The sequence below is a fragment of the Bos javanicus genome, chromosome 10 (assembly GCF_032452875.1).
Source record: "Bos javanicus breed banteng chromosome 10, ARS-OSU_banteng_1.0, whole genome shotgun sequence".
NCBI lineage: Eukaryota > Metazoa > Chordata > Mammalia > Artiodactyla > Bovidae > Bos > Bos javanicus.
Window position 1 is genome coordinate 44,056,636 of NC_083877.1, and position 19,946 is coordinate 44,076,581.

Below are 19,946 nucleotides of genomic sequence, written 5' to 3' on the forward strand. Positions count from 1 at the left end.
CTGTCTTGCCTATATTCTCCCTTTTCTATAGCCAAAGACTAGCCATATAATTTTATTCAGTAAAGTATGATGAGCGGTACTTGGCACCAATTCACATCTACTTCAATTGGAAGGTTCTTTCCATTCCCAGCCCCAAGATACAGCAAATCTCATCGGTTAAATACAAAAATGAAATAATCTATTAGCTACTAATAGGAGAGAAATACTGTTTTTTGTAGAACTCAAGATATGATTAATGACAGCATAGATAATGACCAACACATATTACCAAAAAGCAATTATTCCACTTGTTTTCCATAATAGGAAATCAGGAATGTTACCTCATAGTAAATGAGTAACCCAATTAATAATGTCCACAACAGTTCCATTTCAGAAGTGAGAAAAATTGACATGAGGAAGTAAAGAGTCTTGCCCAGGGGCAGTGGCAGGTGTCAGGGCTGGCATCCAGATTGGAGCAGTCAGGCTCCAGGGGCCAAGCTTAAGCAGCACATTATATTGCTTCTTTCCTAACCTAAACTTTCCATTGATTCAATAAATATTTTCAAGTGTAGTTATTGCTTGTATTATATATACATATTTACATATACATGCTATTTATGTAAAAATAATATGGTTTCCCAGGTGGCTCAGTGTAAAGAATCAGCCTGCCAAACAGGAGAAGCAAAAGATATGGGTCTGATTCTGGATCAGGAAGATCCCCTGGAGAAGGAAATGGCAAACCACTCTGGTGTTCTTGCCTGAGAAAGTCCCATGGACAGAGGAGCCTTGCGGGCTACAGATCATGGGGTAACAAAAAGTTGAATACAACTTAGTGACTAAACAAGAAATATGTATACTTACATATTTAAAATAGATACATACATGCGTTTACATATTTTCACACCTTACATACAATAACTGTATATTACAATAACTGCATTTCATACACAGCTACTTATATAGTGTGTTGTTTTTGTTGTTTAGTCTCTAAGTCATGTCCTTCTCTTTGCGACCCCATGAACTGCAGAAGGCAAGACTTCCCTGTCCTTCACGATCTCCCAGAGTTTGCCCAAACTCAGGTCCATTGATTTGGTGATGCCATCCAACCATCTCGTCCTCTGTCATCCCCTTCTCCTCCTGTCTTCAATCTTTCCCAGCATTAGGGTCTTTTCCAGTGAGTCAGTTCTTTGCATCGGGTGGCCAAAGTTGTGGACCTTCAGCTTCAGCCTCAGTCCTTCCAATGAATATTAAGGGTTGATTTCCTTTAGTATTGACTGATTGGATATCCTTGCCGTCCAAAGGACTCTCAAGAGTCTCCAACACCACAGTACAAAAGCATCAATTCTTTGGTGCTCAGCTTTCTTTATGATCCAACTCTCACATCCATACATGACTGCTGGAAAAAATCATAGCTTTGACTAGATGGACCTTTGTTGGCAAAGTAATGTCTCTGCTTTTTAATATACTATCTAGGCTGGTCACAGCTTTTCTTCCAAGGAGCAAATGTCTTTTAATTTCATGGCTGCAGTCACCAACTGCAGTGATTTTGGAGCCCAAGAAAATAAAGTCTGACCCTGTTTCCATTATTTCCCCATCTATTTCCCATAAAGTGATGGGACCAGATGCCATGATCTTATTTTTTTGAATGTTGAGTTTTAAGCCAGCTTTTTCAGTGTCCTCTTTCACTTTCATCAAGAGGCTCTTTAAAAACACATAGTGGTCTTTAATAAGAGAGGACTATTCACCCACAAATTAGTATTCAAGATGAGATATTCTTTTGTTGCTGAAAATTATTATCATGAATTAGTTGTCCTGTATACTCGGTCTGCCTTAAATGAACGTGTGCATTATACCCATAAAGCACTCGCTCTATGTAGTGCTCTTAGAGAGTGGTGGTATCTGAACAGCAACTCAGTCACCTAAACTTTTCATTTATTCAGATCTATTTTTCCGCCTTTTGTCTTCTCTACTAATGGTGAATAATCTCCTTTGTTTTAGAATCGAGAAAAACTTTAAAACTTAGGGAAGTGTCTTTTTCAAGTAAATATTGGTACAGGTAACCAGTGATAGTAGGCATTCAGTGAATTAATGAATGAATATATCAAGCAGTAAATCAGCTTGATTGAATGGGCTGTATTAGAAAAGACTCATTTAGTTGCAAGGGGCAGAATTAGCTGAAGAGAAAGGATAGTTTATTAGTTTTACATATGGGAATTCCTTGGGATAGTTTGTGGCTTCAGACATAGCTAGACATAGAAGTTCAAATGATGTAATCAGAATGCTTTCTGAGCTTCTCTTTCCTCTGTGATGGCTTTCTTCTTCAGGAAAGTTCTTACCACATAAAGATGATTGCCAGCAGCTCTAGGGTCATATCATTCTCACAAACAGCAATCCAGAAGGAGGTGCAGCCTTCTCCGTGTGTATTACAGATTTCATGGAGGAATTCTGGTCTTGCTTAGGTTATATGTTCACCCTTTAGACCAAGCTCTGTGACTGAAGAGTGATGCAGTCTGTTAGACCAGCCTTGAGTCACATCCCTGCCTAGATCATCTCTTCACTCTTCCACAGAAGAGTATACACTGTGACTGACAGCTCCCCTGGAAATACTGGGTGGAAGAGGGGTACTCCCCAGTCGAGACATGGTACCAAACAGATGGAAACAGATGTTTTTTACGTCCTGTCCTATGGTCAGCCAGCACACACTTTGAACTTATACACACATACATACATTTTCTTTTTCAATATATTAAATTTCAAAGGAGTTATCACCTTATAATATGCAGCTGTCCCATTTACAACCAACAATACACTTAACTTCCCCACCCCAAAGTAGACATTCCAAAGTTTAGCCCTGACGCTGCATCTGGCTCTAAATTTTAGATCTCTAGATGATATGTATTTTTGTCAGTCACTTGTAGACGTATCTTCTCATGAGCTGGCAACTCATGGCTGTTATTTTAGTGAGTATCCCCCCAACAACCTGATATCTAGTGCTTTATAATCATTATCTTGTTTAATCTGACCAATAATCCAAGCAGGCCAATAGTACATATTTTACTGATGAAGAGTCAGGCTCAGAGATTAGGTTCCTTGCCCAAGGTCATACAGCTCATATTGTAGATTCTAGATAGGATTTAGGTTTCACTGATTGGGGAGGTTAAGTCTATCTCCTTAATCAGTATTCTGCCCATATTGTTTCTAAACATTTGAGGCTCAGTCATATGGGAGGTGATCTTAAGCTTTTCACAGTCCCTCATTTATCTACCGGAGAAGGCAATGGCAACCCACTCCAGTACTCTTACCTAGAGAATCCCATGGATGGAGGAGCCTGGTAGGCTGCAGTCCATGGGGTTGCGAAGAGTCGGACATGACTGAACAACTTCACTTTCGCTTTTCAGTTTCATGCATTGGAGAAGGACATGCAACCCACTCCAGTGTTCTTGTCTGGAGAATCCCAGGGATGGGGGAGCCTGGTGGGCTGCCATCTATGGGGTCGCACAGAGTCAGACACAACTGAAGGGACTTAGCAGCAGCAGCATTTATCTACCAAAACAGTGGTTAGAGGTGAGAAAGAGACAGCAACAGAGTATCTGATGTTCTTTGTAGAGGGTTTGGCTCTGGATAGTTGATAAATATCAGCTACTTTCTTTTTTAGGTAAAGCAGTAACTGCAAAAGAGGGCATGAAGTAGAAAATGTTCAGTTTACTTACTCGTGAGGAAAATAACTCTGTGGGTCTAGAATGACTCTTATAAGCAAATTACCTTACTTAAGAAAAAGAAGTCCTCATAATACAGAGTGTACAGACAAATTGATGCGTACAGACAATTGATAATCAGGTATCATTTATTTCCAGGTCAGTTTTTATATTTCTAGGTACTGGGATTAAACTATAGGACTTTCCAACAGCGAGTACCGGTAATAATGGAAGTCTACTTACATGAGAAGTTTGGCAATACACTGAGTTAAAACTTGAAGTTTCAAGAAGGCTAAATTTCAAAACTGTTATGAAGCTAGTGGCCGTGGAAAAATTTAAGGTTCAAGCCAGATTTCTAAGTTTGAAACTAAGTTGCTGACATTTAGTTGGAAAATGTGTGTTTGGTAGGAGTTTGATTCCCTGGTAGCTCAACTGGTAAAGAATTCGCCTGTAATGCAGGAGATCTGGGTTTGATCCCTGGGTTGGGAAGATCCCCTGAAGTAGGGAATGGCAGCCCACTCCAGTATTCTCGCCTGGAAAATACCATGGACAGAGGAACCTGGTGGGCTACAGTCCATAGGGTCACAAAAGAGTCAGACATAACTGACTAACATTTTTCTTTCACTGCTTAAAAATTAACTGGATGGTAAGAACAGCCTGTTGTGACTCTATAAGGAAACTTGTTCTCAACGATTGGTTCTGAGCAATGGGTGATTTTGCCCCCAAGTTGATATTTGGCAATGTCTGGTGATATTTTGGGTTGTCACTACTGGGAGCTGAGGGGGATTCTCCATGTATCTAGTGGGCAGAGATCAGAGATGAACACTGAACATCCTGCAGTGCACAGGACAGCCCCTGACTACATAGAGTATTTGGCCCCATAATGTCAACAGTGCCAAGGTTAAGAACCCCTGCTGTATAATCTTCCTTGTCCAAGGACATGTGTGTAGTAAACCAGTCAAGCCACTTTTAATTAGTATATACGGAGAAGGCAGTGGCGCACCACTCCAGTGCTCTTGCCTGGAAAATCCCATGGACGGAGGAGCCTAGTAGGCTGCAGTCCATGGGGTCGCGAAGAGTTAGACATGACTGAGCGACTTCACTTTGACTTTTCACTTTCATGCATTGGAGAAGGAAATGGCAACCCACTCCAGTATTCTTGCCTGGAAAATCCCATGGATGGAGGAGCCTGGTGGGCTGCGGTCCATGGGGTTGCGAAGAGTTAGACACCAATGAGCGACTTCACTTTCACTTTTCACTTTCATGCATTGGAGAAGGAAATGGCCACCCACTCCAGTGTTCTTGCCTGGAGAATCCCAGGGACGGGGGAGCCTAATGGGCTGCTGTTTATGGGGTCGCACAGAGTTGGACACAACTGAAGTGACTTAGCAGCAGCAGCAGCATGTACCTGCCATTGAAAATTAAACATATACACACACACACTCATACTCTCACAGACTAGTGATCCTGCTCTAAGAAGATCTGAATAGAGGAGCTAGACCAAAATAATAATAATAATAACAACAACAACAACTACAAGCAGAGGCAGAGCTTTGAGCATGAGCTAGTCAGAGGGCCAGCTCAGATTCAAGAGAAGAGGGAAATAGATCCTACCTACCTCTTCATGAGAAGCATGGCAAAGAGTTGTTGGTTTTCTTTAATGTACCATGAGTACTTAACATCAGCATTTGGCTCAGTGGTAGAGAATCCACCTGCTGATACAGGAGAGGCAGGTTTGATCCCTGAGTCAGGAAGATCCCCTGAAGAAGGAAATGACAACCCACTCCAGTATTCTTGCCTGGGAAATCCCATCGACAGAGGAGCCTGCAGGGCTATAGTCCATGGGGCATGAAAGAGTCAAACATGACTCAGCAACTAAACGCGACAAGTATGTAGTCAATGTTAGCTATAGTTTTTACTGTTATTTTACCTTTTCTGAAGCATCAGTGAGCTTTGGCACTTATTGTCCCCTCTATTTGGAAAAAATTTCCCTGGGTTGGATGGGGGGAAGAATGGAGAGAGGGAAGGAAGGAAGAAAAGAAAGAAGGAAAGAAGAAAGGAAATAAATTACATCGCTCTCTTAATTCTTATATCTGCTCAAATATTAGAAATGCTTCCCCTGAGTACCCTGTATGAAATAGCATCCACATGACCACAGTATCTTCATCAGCTCTCTCACCTACTCTGAATTTATTTTTCTTCACAGTACATGTCACTATCTACATTATATATTGTCTGTCTCCATTAGAGTTGAGTATTTGTTTTATTCATTGCTGTGTATTCAGCACTTACAACAACACCTGTCACATAGTAGCTGTATATGCTGAATGAATAAATGAACAACAACAACAAAGCCATTTTGATATCACTTTTAGGAAAACATTGAGTAAAAGACTATGTACTTTTTATTCCATAGTGACGTTAGCCACAGTATTCATACACCTAATGCTGTCATCTGTTATGTCTTCCCAGAAGTGTCCATTGGAGTCTGTGTGCTCATGGGAAGGAGGGACACAATATCATCATCCTAAGCGTCCTGGCCCTGTGATATCCCTAACTTGATGGTGAATTCGTGGGAGTAGGGGGCACATCTTCCATTGCTTTAGTGTTCTGCTTTATGCCAAGTAAATACTGCAATGCTGTGTATATAATTTGAGTTTCATGAATCTGTAGTGATTAAATTAAAAGACAGGGCTGTCTGCCACCCAGCTTTTCAAGATACTATTTGCCTTATTTTTGTTAGGTAATAAAAATACCTTATTGACTGTTGAAATATGCCTACTAACCATGCTGATGTTATAGTAATTTTCTTATCAAATTACCACCTAACTTTTTTTAGGGTGACAGTCTCAGAATTAAGGATCTTCCATTCAAAGTGAGACTATACCTGTTGTATAAGGAGTAAATTTCTGGTGACCTAGGGTTTTTTAAATAAACTTTTTACCTTTAGAATGCTTTTAGATATATAGGACAGTGCATTTTAGATATACGGGACAGTGTTCCTCTGTACCCATGGTACCCAATTTCCCTGTTGTTAACCTCTGGTAAGAGTATGAGATCTTCATCACAACTGACAAACCAACTGATTATACTGAAGTAAAGTCCAAACTTTTACTCCAAGGTGACACAGTTTTAAAGGCTATATCCAGTAGTTTCTAAAAACTGAAAATCAGTATTGAATGTCCATACCACGTGTGAGATTCCTGATTCTTTTTTTTTTTTTTTTTTTGAGATTCCTGATTCTTAAAAGAAATGAAGTAACTTTATAATTAATGGGCTTATCAGGAAGTAAGGAACTTAAAATAATGTGGGTTTAAAGTTTGAGTAGGGAAATTGACAAGTAATTGAAACGTGGGTATTCATAAAGATGTCAGGAGAAACATTAACAACCTCAGATATGCAGATGACACCACTCTAATGGCAGAAAGTGAAAAGAAACTAAAGAGCCTCTTGATGAGGGTGAAAGAGGAGAGTGAAAGAGCTGGCTTAAAACTCAACATTCAAAAAACAAAGATCATGACATCCAGTCCCATCACTTCATGGCAAATAGAAGGGGAAGAAATAGACACAGTGACAGATTTTCTTTTCTTGGGTTCCAAAATCACTGTGGACAGTGATTATGCAATGAAATTAGAAGATGCTTGCTTCTTGGAAAGAAAGCTGTGACAAACCTAAATAGCATATTAAAAAGCAAAGACATCATTTTGCTAACAAAGGTCTGTATAGTCAAAGCTATGGTCTTTCCAAAAGTCATGTATGAGTGTGAGAGTTGGACCATAGAAAAGGCTGAGCACCAAAGAATTGATGCTTTCAAATTGTAGTGCTGGAGAAGACTCTTGAGAGTCCCTTGGACTGCACGGAGATCAAATCAGTCAATCCTAAAGGAGATCAACCCTAAATATTCATTGGAAGTACTAATGCTAAAGCTGAAGCTCCAACACTTTGGCCACCTGATGTGAAGAGCCAACTCATTGGAAAAGATGCTGATGCTGGGAAAGATTGAAGGCAGAATGAGAAAAGGGTGGCAGAAGATGAGATGGTTAGCATCACTGACTTAACAGACATGAACTTCAGCAAACTCCTGGAGATAGTAGAGGACATGGAGGCCTGGTGTTCTGCAATCCATGGGGTCACAGAGTCAGACATGACTTAGCAACTAAATGACAACAAAGATGGCAGGGTGGAGCTTGATCACCGTATTAGCTGTTCTTTTGTTGTTTGGGAAATATGGTATTATAACATGGTTTGCTCTTCATAGATAATCTATCTCTAGATTATTGAACACAAGGGCTGCCCTGGAGTAGGAAATGTGCCCTCTTGGGACTGCTTCGGGACTTAGGATACAGAAGAAGTAGCCTATGGCTCAGAGGCTAAATTCTGTGGTTAAAATTGTTAAAAATTTAGTCTTAAGTCTTTCCCCTAGGACTCTCTAACTTTAAATTTTATACTGAAGCGTATTAGAGATACGGGAATTTTGCTATTTCAGTGGAACCTTTTAATCAGCTTTAATGCAGGCTTGGGTAAAGTAAATCTTAATACTGTCTCTCTTTCAGGGCTTTGCTAGTTTGCTATCCTCAAAGCAGAAAAGCAGCAATGAAGCAGCACTGCTTCTTAACTCTGCTTTTATTAAATTTTCTTTATAATCCTCTTCTAGTCCTTTTTTATACTGTACTATTGAACCATAAACAAACTAGTAAATAAAAATTGTACTCATGGAATTTTAAAATTGTTTTAATGAAGCTCTGGAAGCATCCCCATTTCAGAAGATATTTTTCCCTAGTTTGTTTTTTAAATTCTAGAAAGTAGGTCAGTAGAAATAAACCCCCTTTAATTGATTTAATTAGAAATGGAAAATTATATGAGTAGCTCAGTTTGAAGTATAGATTTAAATAATTTTACTGGGATTAATATCACTTAATGGTTTGAATTTAAATAAGTTGCATTTAATCATAGCTTATAATTTCTTGAAAAGATTTTAATATCATAAAAGTGAAAGTGAAAGTCACTCAGTCGTGTCCGACTCTTTGTGATCCCATGGACTATACCGTCCATGGAATTCTCCAGGCCAGGATACTGGAGTGGGTAGCCTTTCCCTTCTCCAGGGGATCTTCCCAACCCAGGGATTGAACCCTGGTCTCCTACCTTGCAGGTGGCTTCTTTACCAGCTGAGCTATTAGAGAAGCCCAAGAATACTGAAGTGGGTAACCTATCCCTTCTCCAGCGGATTTTCCCAACCCAGAAATTGAACCAGGGTCTCCTGCATTGCAAGTGGATTCTTTACCAACTGAGCTATCAGGGAAACTCCTATTAAATATCTCATATTTAATATCAGAGAGGAGGCCTAAGTGTTAGAATATATCTATGCATAGGGAAAAAGTTTGCCATGAAATATAATATTTGACTATGAAATTATTTTAGAACTGTATTTCTCACATAGTATACCTGAGACTATTGTTCTTAGCTCAGTCGCTCAGTTGTGTCCAACTCTTCATGACCCCATGGACTGCAGCACGCCAGGCTTCCCTGTCCATCACCAACTCCTAGAGCTTATTCAAACTCATGTCCATCAAGTCGGTGATGCCATCCAACCATCTCGTCCTCTGTCATCCCCTTCCTTCCTGCCTTCAATGTTTCCCAGCATCAGGGTCTTTTCAAATGAGTCATTTCTTCACATCAGGTGGCCAAAGTATTGGAGTTTCAGCTTCAGCATCAGTCCTTCCAATGAATACTCAGGACCAATTTCCTTTAGGATTGCCTGGTTTGATCTCCGTGCAGTCCAGGGGACTCTCAAGAGTCTTCTCCAACCACAGTTCCAAAGCATCAATTCTTTGGCACTCAGCTTTCTTTATAGTCCAACTCTCACATCCATACATGACTACTGGAAAAACCATAGCTTTGACTGGACAGACCTTTGTCAACAAAGTAATGTCTCTGCTTTTTAGTATGCCATCTAGGTTGGCCATAACTTTTCTTCCAAGGAGCAACCATCTTTTAATTTCATGGCTGCAGTCATCGTCTGCAGTGATTTTGGAGTTCAAAAAAAATTAAAGTCTCTCACTGTTTCCATTGTTTCCCCATCTATTTGCCATGAAGTGATGGGATCTGATGCCTTGGTCTTAGTTTTCTGAATGTTAATTTTAAGCCAACCTTTTCATTCTCCTCTTTCACTTTCATCAAGAGGCTCTTTAGTTCTTCACTTTATGCCATAAGTTTAGTGTCATCTGCATATCTGAGGTTATTGATATTTCTCCCAGCAATCTTGATTCCAGCCCAGTGTTTCTCATGATGTACTCTGCATATAAGTTAAATAAGCAGGGTGAAAATATACATCCTTGACATACTCCTTTCCCAATTTGGAACCAGTTCATTCTTCCATGTCCGGTTCTAACCTGTTGCTTCTTGACCTGCATACAGATTTCTCAGGAGTCAGGTAAGGTGGCCTTGTATTCCCGTCTCTTTCAGAATTTTCCACAGTTTTTTTGTGATCCACTCAGTCAAAGGCTTTAGCTTAGTCAGTGAAGCAGAAGTAGATGTTTTCTGGAATTCCCTTGCTTTTTCTGTGATCCAACAGATGTTGGCAATTTGATCTCTGGTTCCTCTACCTTTCGTAAATCCAGCTTGAATATCTGGAAATTCACAGTTCATGTACTGTTGAAGCCTGGCTTGGAGAATTTTGAACATTACTTTGCTAGTGTGTGAGATGAGTATGATTGTGCGGTAGTTTGAACATTCTTTGCCCTGCCCTTCTTTGGGGTTGGAATGAAAACTGACCTTTTCCAGTCCTGTGGCCGCTGCTGAGTTTTCCAAATTTCCTGACATATTGAATGCAGGACTTTCATGCATCATCTTTTAAGATTGAAATAGTTCAGCTGGAATTCCATCACCTCCACTAGCCTTGTTTGTAGTAATGCTTCCTAAGGCCGACTTGAGTTCACACTCCAGGATGTCTGGCTCTAGTGAATGATCACACCATCATAGTTATCTGGGTCTTTTATACCTTTTTTGTACAGTTCTTCTGTATATTCTTGCCACCTCTTCTTAATATTTTCTGCTTCTGTTAGGTCCATAATGTTTTTGTCCTTTATTGTGCCCATCCTTGCATGAAATGTTCTCTTGGTATCTCTAATTTTCTTGAAGAGATCTCTAGTCTTTCCCATTCTATTATTTTCCTCTGTTTCTTTGCATGGTTCACTTATGGCTTTCTTTGCTTTTGAATTGTTTAAAGTGTGCATTCTACAGCTGAATGGTTGGATTTGAAGTGCAGTTAGTTTGTGTTCATAGAACACAAAGGCTAACCATTCTAGCCACCCCATACTGGAGAGAACTGTAGCACTGACCTCTGGTGACCCTGTAAGGTGATGTACTGGCTACAGCCTAATGTGAAACAATTGCCTTTATGCTTTAAGAAATGTAAAATACTCCTAAGGGTCTTTTGGTCTCCTTCCTAAGGAAATACTGTACATGTTTTTACTTTAGTTTTGAGTAGCTCCCTGGTGGATGGTATTTTATTTATACTTTAAAAAAAAAAATACTAGTTTACATTTACTTATGGTGCCATCTAAGAGTATATTCTCTCCTGTCTTCTTGCTGATAACAGATGGACATTGCACCAACAAATAAGCCAAGATTCTGCCTTATTTATGGTTTGATTTATATGAGCAGTGATAATAGCTCTTCTAATAAAACTATATGGTTATGCTTTCTGCCTGATAAAACTAATCCATATTCCTGGAAATTCCTACATATCCTACAAATGTAGCTGTAAAGGAACAATATAAATGATTACTACTGGTTTGACAGGCAAGTTGTCTTAACATGAAAGAAAGTGAAAAAGTGAAGTCCCTCAGTCGTATCCAACTCTTTGTGACCCCATGGACTATAGCCTACCAAGCTCTTCCCTCCATGGGATTCTCCAGGCAAGAGTACTGGAGTGGGTTGCCATTTTCTTCTCCAGGGGATCTTCCCGACCCAGGGATCGAACCCTGGTCTCCTGCATTCCAGGCAGACACTTTAACCTCTGAGCCACCAGGGAAGCCCAGAAGGTATGTCTTAACATACCTTGGTTGAATAGTGTTGTATTAGGAATAATATATGAAATACTAGACACATTCATTAAAAGTAGAAAATATCCACCCGTGTTTTAAAATTATTCTTAAAGTCTTGCCAGTGCAGTGAGACATGAGACAGAAATAAAAAGTTATTGAAAATTGAAAATTGGTGATTAAGTCTTTATAACTTGCAGGCAAAATTGTTTACACTGAATATCTGAGAGAATTTAAAAAGTAAAATTACATGGTTTAATAAACTGGTTAGATATGAGAAGTATCCAAAATCCACCATATAAAATAAATACAAATATTTATTATATACTATCATGTTATTTCTATGTGTTAGCTGGTTGGTGAAATAACAGAAAAATAAAGTTTGCATTGTCAGGTTAGGGAATGAGAAGAGAGGGCAGCATCATAAAAACTCAGGGAGAAAAAGGTTGTAAGGAGGACTTAAGAGCCTTAGTAAGTGTTGTACATACTGAGGTCAATCAAAGTGAATGCTATGGTTTCTCCTCGTGGTCTTGAGATCACTGGCTTCCTCTGGCAAAGCCACGCTGGTTAGAAGAAGGAAATGGAAGCCAGACCACAGTGGTTGAAGAAGGAATATAATGTAAGATCCAAGACATTTCTTTGAGTTTGATTGTAATGGAAGAAAAAAAGGAGAGGGATTGAGAGTTATGTTGTTATTGCTGCTTTGTCATTTTGTTCATTTATTCCAGAACCCTTCCATATGAGACTGGAAACTTCTCAAAGGCAGGCTCTGCTTTTGAAAGCCCTGCAGTACACAGTACCACCTTGAATGTAGAGACACTCATTGGCTTTATGTTAAATTCATGACTGTGAATGTAAGTTTTAAAACACTTGGCAGTGGGCCAAGTACAGAGTATGTGCCCATGCGTTTTCAGTGATTAGACGAGGCGGGCCTCACTGTGAGATGTGCTGTGCCCTGTCCTGCTGCAGCTCCTCTCCCATCTGTCTATTCACCAATCTTACCATCTTCATTCACAACCTCCTTCCTTTTGGACTTTCTTTTTTTTTTTACAGCTATGAAACCTACGTAGTCGAATATCACGATGCTTCTCCTGTAGGGAGTGTGATGAGGAGCAGAGTTTGGCTTTGGAGTACTCGGAACCAGAGGAATTGCCGAGGACTCGAAGCCCAGCCCTGACCACTAGAGAGCCCACAACACAATGAACAAATTGAACTTCCATAACAATAGAGTCATGCAAGACCGCCGGAGTGTGTGTATTTTCCTTCCTAATGATGAATCTCTGAACATCATCATAAATGTGAGTAGATCCTACTTTAGAAATGTTTAAATGATGATGTTCCCACCAGTGACCACATTCAAATTATGACTTGGCTAATGATGAGATCCTCACAGAATGAGACCATTAATAATGCTGGAGAATTGGGGTATTAAGGCTGTCTACACAGGTATAAATTTGAATGATAACTTAAGTTCAGCTGTCTTTACCATTCTCTTGTTTGGTAAAATTAGAGAATATCTGTTACTATATTATATATAGAAAAATAAACACTTTGCTTTTTAAAAAAACTTTTATTGAAATATAATTTTTATGGATATCTGAGTTTGCTTTTTAAATACTTTTGAGTTGTCCCCTACACACATGAAATGGTAATACATAGTTGCTAACTTTTTAACATGCATCTTGATCATTGTTTTGATAGTAAGTCTAGCCAATTTCAAGAATAGGCTGTGCATTTACTCACTAAACTTGCTTATGGTTCATGAGCTGGATGGAGTTAACTCTCTTAGTTAACCTGGACATTGAGGAATATAATACATTTTCTTTTTTGTTTTTACTTTTAAAGTTGAGTTATAATTTACTTACAGCAAAGTATAGGAATATTGAGTGTGCAGCTCTGACTTTTCCCCAGTGTATACATCCAAGTAACCATCATTCAGCTTGAGATATAGTAGATTTCTAGTGCCCCAGAAAGATCTTTTGTGATCCCTCCTAATCAATAATCTCTACCAAAAGATAATATCTATTTCCACTTCTATCACCATAGAGTAATTTTCTTATTTCTGAATTTCATGCAGCTAAAATTATGTGGTGCTCACTTTTATATCTGCTTATATTTTATATACTCAATATTTGGCCTGTGACAGTTATCCTTGCTGTTGCATGTGACAGTAATTCTTTTCTTCATGTTTATATTTCATTGTATGAGTATGCCTAATTTCTTCTCCAGCTATTATTGATGGGTATTAGGTTATTTTAAGTTTTGGAGGTATTACAAATAAAACAGTTATGAACATTTTATGTGTATACACATATGTATATGGGCTTCCCAGGTGGCTCAGTGGTAAAAGAATCAGCCAGTGCAGGAGACATAGGAGACATGGGTTCAACCCGTGGGTCAGGAAGAAACCCTGGAGGAGGAAATGGCAACCCACTCCAGTATTCTTGCCTGGAAAATCCCATAGACGGGGGAGCCTCACGGGCTACTGTCCATGGAGTCATAAGAGTCGAACATGACTTAGCGACTGAGCACACACACATGTATATACATGTCTGGACTTATACCTGGAAGTGGATTGTGAGTCATGATGTATGCACATGTTGAGCTTTGGTAGAGACTGCTGCACAGTTTTATGTGATCGCAGTCATGCCTAGCATTTGTCAACCTCTCCCTGTTGTCAACTTTCATGTTCTTTCTTTGTATTCTGTTGGAATTAAGGAAAAAATTTCCTTAGTTCATGTCTTGAGTTAGTTCTTCTTGCTACTGTATTTTTAACCCAATTGCCACATGAAAAGAAATTTCTAAATGTTATATGGAAACTATATGACATTTAAATAGCTCCATTAAAAATTTAGAGGAAAAGATTCTGCTTATCATAATTATTTTGGTTTCATTCTATCAGTCACCAGAGTTCCTTGATTTACTAATGTAGCCTTGTTTTTGCTTAAAGGAATTGTCTGAGTATCAAACCTGCCTATTGAGTGAATTTTATCAGTCTCTTAGGCAGAATTTCTATTGATTTAGCTCTTCTATACTCAGATTACTCAAAGTTGTTTTGGATGTGTGAAGTGATAAACTGTTATTATTCCAGCATTTGGTTTTTAAAACCTAGTTAAAGTTGGCAACATTATCTCTCTTCTTCAGTTTGGGCACTGTCAGAATATATTAAAAGATGATTTACATGTATACATGAATATGTTGTTTGAGTTCTTTTAACAGTTATATAGAGAAGGTATCAACTAAAATTTTAAAATATACATAAACATATAGTATAAGCACTTAAGAAACTTCTCTCAGTTCCATTTCTGCCTTTTCACCTGGTTGAATATGTATAAATGTGTTCATATGTGTGTACACACAAAAAGTATATGGAACAAAACCTTACTGACCTCAGGTAAGTTAGAAGGAAGACTAGTCTTATTTCATGAGGAATACTAGGAGCTGGCTATAATTTTCTAAGAAATTAATTTATACTGAAATCTCAGTTGAGGAAGATAGTTATGGAGAACTGACAGACAATCCATTTGTTCCTATAGATCAGTGATTTTACAACTTGATGTCTAAAAAATTATCTGGAGAGCTTGATAAATACTCAGACTATTGGACTCCACTCCTTGGAGTTGGTGATCTAGTAAGTCTAGGGCGGGACACAGGGATCTATGTTGAAATCCCTACTTCACATCTGCAACCTTGGGCAAAGTAGTTCTTTGCTTTGGTTTCCTCTTCTATAAAGTGAAAATAATCTGCTCTCCTCACAGGGACATTGTGAGCATATAAAGACATAAGAGGCTTACTTGCTTACTTGTCTGGCCTCAGTGAGTGAGCACTTAATAGAGTAGCACTTGTTTTCATTTCTTTGAGCTGTATGCTCCCTCTATTAATGAAACTCAACTTCTGAACACCATGTAGACCTGTTCTTATTCCAGGGTCCGTGGATAGCCCTGCCATGTCCAGACTCCTCATTAGCAAGCGAACTGCTGGACCAAAGGAGGGAGGAGGAGGAACTGGGTTAAGTAGCTTGGGGTCCCCTCACTGCTACAAAGCCAACTCAGGGCTGCCAAAAGGCATGTCATTTTCTACAAAGTGTCATTTTTGTCTTCAGAAAATAGCAGTGATGTTTGTAGAGTTGTGGTAGAACAGATTAACTATAACAAAAACTATTTCATTAATGGTCTCCTTTTTAAAAATCATTTCTAAACATTTTTTTTAAATTGAGAAAATCTATTCCCTGAGAAGTGTAATTGATAGAATATTGCCTTTAGTGCATGGGGTAAATGTAGTTTTGATCATTTTTGATTTTCCATGAATTGAACAAATAGGGATTGTTCTAAATTATTTTAATCATCAGATAAATATTAAATATGGAAACTTGGAAATTTTTGGAAACAAAGTTATGTTAATGTAGGAGTCACAACATTTTTAAGTGATATAAATTGTGGCTAAGAGATTATATCTCTTCACTGAGACGAGAGTGAACAGTTCTTTCTCTGTAGCATATTTTAGACATTCTTGCTCAACAAGCCATTAATATTGAGAATTAGATGCTGTTTTTATTAAAAAGTTCCATACAAAGTATATTTTTAGATAATGCTTTCATTCTTATCCCTAATGCCTCATAGTCTATGGCACCTTTTAAAGTTCCTATTGCTCCTGAAGATTAGAGAACTTGAAAAATTTTCAGTCAACTAAAACATAGCCTTCAAGACTCATAATATGCAAATGCAAAAAACTCAAAATTGTTTTCACAGTAGGTAAGACTTCAGAGCCACAGCCTTACTTACTTGCAGTTTTTAAACAAGAACATTGTCTTTCCTTGATAGTTGTTAAAGAGCTTTATTATGCTCCAGATACTTGATTTAAAACTAGCGGAACAATAATTATTATATAGGATGTATGGATGTATGGAGATTATTTGAACAACAGTTATACAGAGGTACAACATATTTTGTATACAGCGTGTGGTTTGGAATTTTTCTTTTAACTTTTTAATCGTATTTTATCCAAAGTACTTTGTATATGACATTTTAAAATACAGTCAAAGCTAAAGATTAAAGTCCTAGACTTCTTTAAGTCTCAAATTTGTAGTATATAGTTCAGTTTTATTTAACCTTAAATACTTTTCCCATTACTTTATCATTTTCTTTATTTAAGCTTATTTATAAAGTGCAGTTTCAGTAATACAGAACTCAAATCCAAAGTCTTTTTAGTGAATGAAGGTGACACTGATTTCCTGTTGGCAAATGTATCCCCTCAGTGGTGTTGGTGGACACGTATTGATACAAATTCTTGAGTGGCACAGTATTAAATGATCTGCTCAGTGGGCCAGAGTACTGTAGTTTGTAGTCATGGACCAGAAGGAAGGTAAGAAACCCACAGGAAATCAGATCCTTGGCTTTCATTCATCAGACATTTACTGAATGCCTGCTGTATATTCTGAGTATAGAATAAGACACTGTCCCGGCTTCACGGAATTCCTGTTACTTCTAAACAGCTGAAGTGGTGCTATTTGGCCTTACATATATACATTTTGCACTTTCTAGTGGATAAAGTGCTTCAGATTGCATGTGTTCTCAGTCCCTTGGTGTGTCTGACTCTTTGCAGTCCCATGGACTGCAGCCCACCAGGCTATTCTGTCCATGGGATTACCGTGGCAAAAACACTGGAGTGGGTTGCCATGCCCTCCCCCAGGGGATCTTCCCAACCCAGGGATCGAACCTGCATCTCCTGCATTGCAGGCAGTTTCTTTACTGCTGAGCCACTGTGAATTAATAGTGAATGTGGAAAAGAGCCATAAACCTATCTTTCTTACTCCAGTTGACATTGTCACCATTCTGAATTGTTTGACTTTCAATTATTAAGAGATCTCAACATGTTTTATTTTCTGAATCTAAGTTATATATTAAAGTATGATAAAAAATCATTAATTCAAAGTTAACTAAGATTTGTAATCATTAAAACTGTAACTGGCATGATTATTGAAGAAAGAAGTTGCAAGTTACTAGTACAAATAAGAGGAGAAATGCTACATATAATGAACTGTCAGGTTGCACATATTTTAATAATATTTACATACAAAAATATTATAATACACAAATGAGCAAAGTTCTGAGTTACTCTCTCTGATAGTACTAACTACATGACTTCAGGCTCTCTGGGTTTTCCTTTATATGTCTGTCAAATGAAGAAATTGACCTATATGGTCTCTTAATGTCAATCCTAACACCAGTAAGCTTTAGTGATTCTGAGTTCAGCAAGGCAGACTCATTACAATTATGTGTCCCCCAAAATGCTTCATTCAGTATTTGAAAAGTCAATAAAACTGTGTCTTTTAAAGACTGTTTTATCTTTCAGCATGTGACTTTTCAGAATAACTTAACCTTAACTCCATGTTCCAAATTAACATGATTTTATTATTATACTAGGACTCAGAAAAGAACCTGGTTTAGTACTTAAAAGATATGTCAATGAAAGTGATTGATTAAAGTAAATAAAAGCTAGGTATTCACTCATCGTGTGGTACATGAGCATTTTGTTTAAACCACCATGATGAAAACTTTCCTTGTAAAAATACTTGCCAAATTAATAATTTTGATAATTAATAATTTTGATCATTTGATTAGATTATTTTGGTTTCCTTCTGAAATACATATTTATCATGCACTATGGCTATAGAGTAAAGCCTTGTCCATGTGTCCTCAGATTTGTGAGTCTTGTACAAGATTGTACTGGTACTTTATTACCATGTTGTAGAAATTTGTATTGTGATCATCATTACTGAAACAGCTGTAGTGATTTCCATAAACCAACTGTTGTTTTGCTAGTGTCAGCTTGTCCCTTCGGCATATATTTAGGATGCATTACATTGCCTGATTGTGGCTCACTGTTTGGACTTGGCTGAATTATTAAGTTGTGTTTGTTTTATTTTTGTCTTTTTTCCCATAGGTCAAAATTCTGTGTCACCAGTTACTGGTCCAGGTGTGTGACCTACTCAGGCTAAAGGACTGTCACCTCTTTGGACTCAGTGTTATACAAAGTAAGTCTCAGTCCCGTCTCTGATGGAGTTAGCCAACTCTCCCTGAGGAAATGGCATTTTATAGCTGTAACTTAATTGAGCATATTGTTATGTAATTGTGATTGTCAAAGTACTTGTAATCTTGGCTTTTAATCTAGTATTCATATTTTAAACTCAACTGCTGTGTATTTCTTCTATGAATTTAGAATTTTAGGTCTTGAATTTATTATGGTTTGAACTCAAAAACTGGTTCCTCTTTACAAGTCTAGATTTTATGCATTTGCTCTTTTGTGTTTTAATGAACCCAATTTGATTTTTGTTTCTTTGCACTATAGGAAATTACCTTGGTTATTTTTGTAATTTAATTTGTTTTGTAATTTTTGACATTAAAAGACATGTAGACATAATAAACCTGACTTTTCTCTATTCCAATTCTCTTACTGTTGAAGATATAGTATAACAAAGTGATCTATTAATTTACTCTTATTTTCTTTTTTCCTTCCTTTATCCCTTCTCTTTTTTTTCCAGTCAAAACATATAACTCGGAGATAAGGGATCGGTTTCTTCTGTATACTTTACATGGAAAAGATTTTCAAGTAAAGGGCTCCATATAAGCTTTCTCTGCCAGTGACACCTTAGTTAGAGTTAAGTTCCCAGAGTTTAAGTGTAGCCATTCCTTAAAACTTTTTTCTTTCAAATCATACTTTAAATTTTCTCTAATTTAGTCTTCTAGATGCCAAAAAACCTTTCAGATCTTTGCTCAGTTTTTCAAGGAAACCTTTTTTGTGAAATGTTGCTCAGTTTTTCAAGAAAACCTTTTTTGTGAAATGTAGCTGTATTTTGTATTTGGATATGAATTATTTTCTACTACTGAAATTGGTTTCAATTTAAAGGTTTATGGTATCTTGAGAATCTGGTTAGTACCATAAAATGCTCAGATCTCCCAGATTGGAAAGTATATCATGATGAGCTGATCAACAAGTTCAGCTCCAAAATGTGAGCTGTTTTCATTTATCTAAAAAGACTGCTCTAAAGAGGCCAGAGACCGTGGAGCAGGGAACACGTCAAGAAGAAAGGAACCATCTGTATGTCTTCTTTGGAGAAATGTCTGTTTAGTTCTTTGGCCCATTTTTTGATTGGGTCGTTTATTTTGCTGGAATTGAGCTGCAGGAGTTGCTTGTATATTTTTGAGATTAGTTCTTTGTCAGTTGCTTCATT

The 19,946-nt window shown here is 37.9% G+C and overlaps 1 protein-coding gene across 7 annotated transcripts in view; it reads left to right on the top strand.

Annotated features, from left to right (window-relative positions):
- Positions 1-19,946, top strand: part of FRMD6 (FERM domain containing 6) — a 271,689-nt gene that overhangs the window by 218,653 nt on the left and 33,090 nt on the right. For 6 of the 7 annotated variants that reach the window (XM_061430975.1, XM_061430977.1, XM_061430978.1 and 3 more), the window contains 2 exons: positions 12,770-13,014; positions 18,659-18,749. In XM_061430975.1, the coding sequence (XP_061286959.1) occupies positions 12,916-13,014; positions 18,659-18,749 (190 nt within the window). In that variant the 5' untranslated portion in view covers positions 12,770-12,915. The remainder of the gene's footprint in view (positions 1-12,769; positions 13,015-18,658; positions 18,750-19,946) is intronic. The other variant, XM_061430979.1, reaches the window with a different exon arrangement.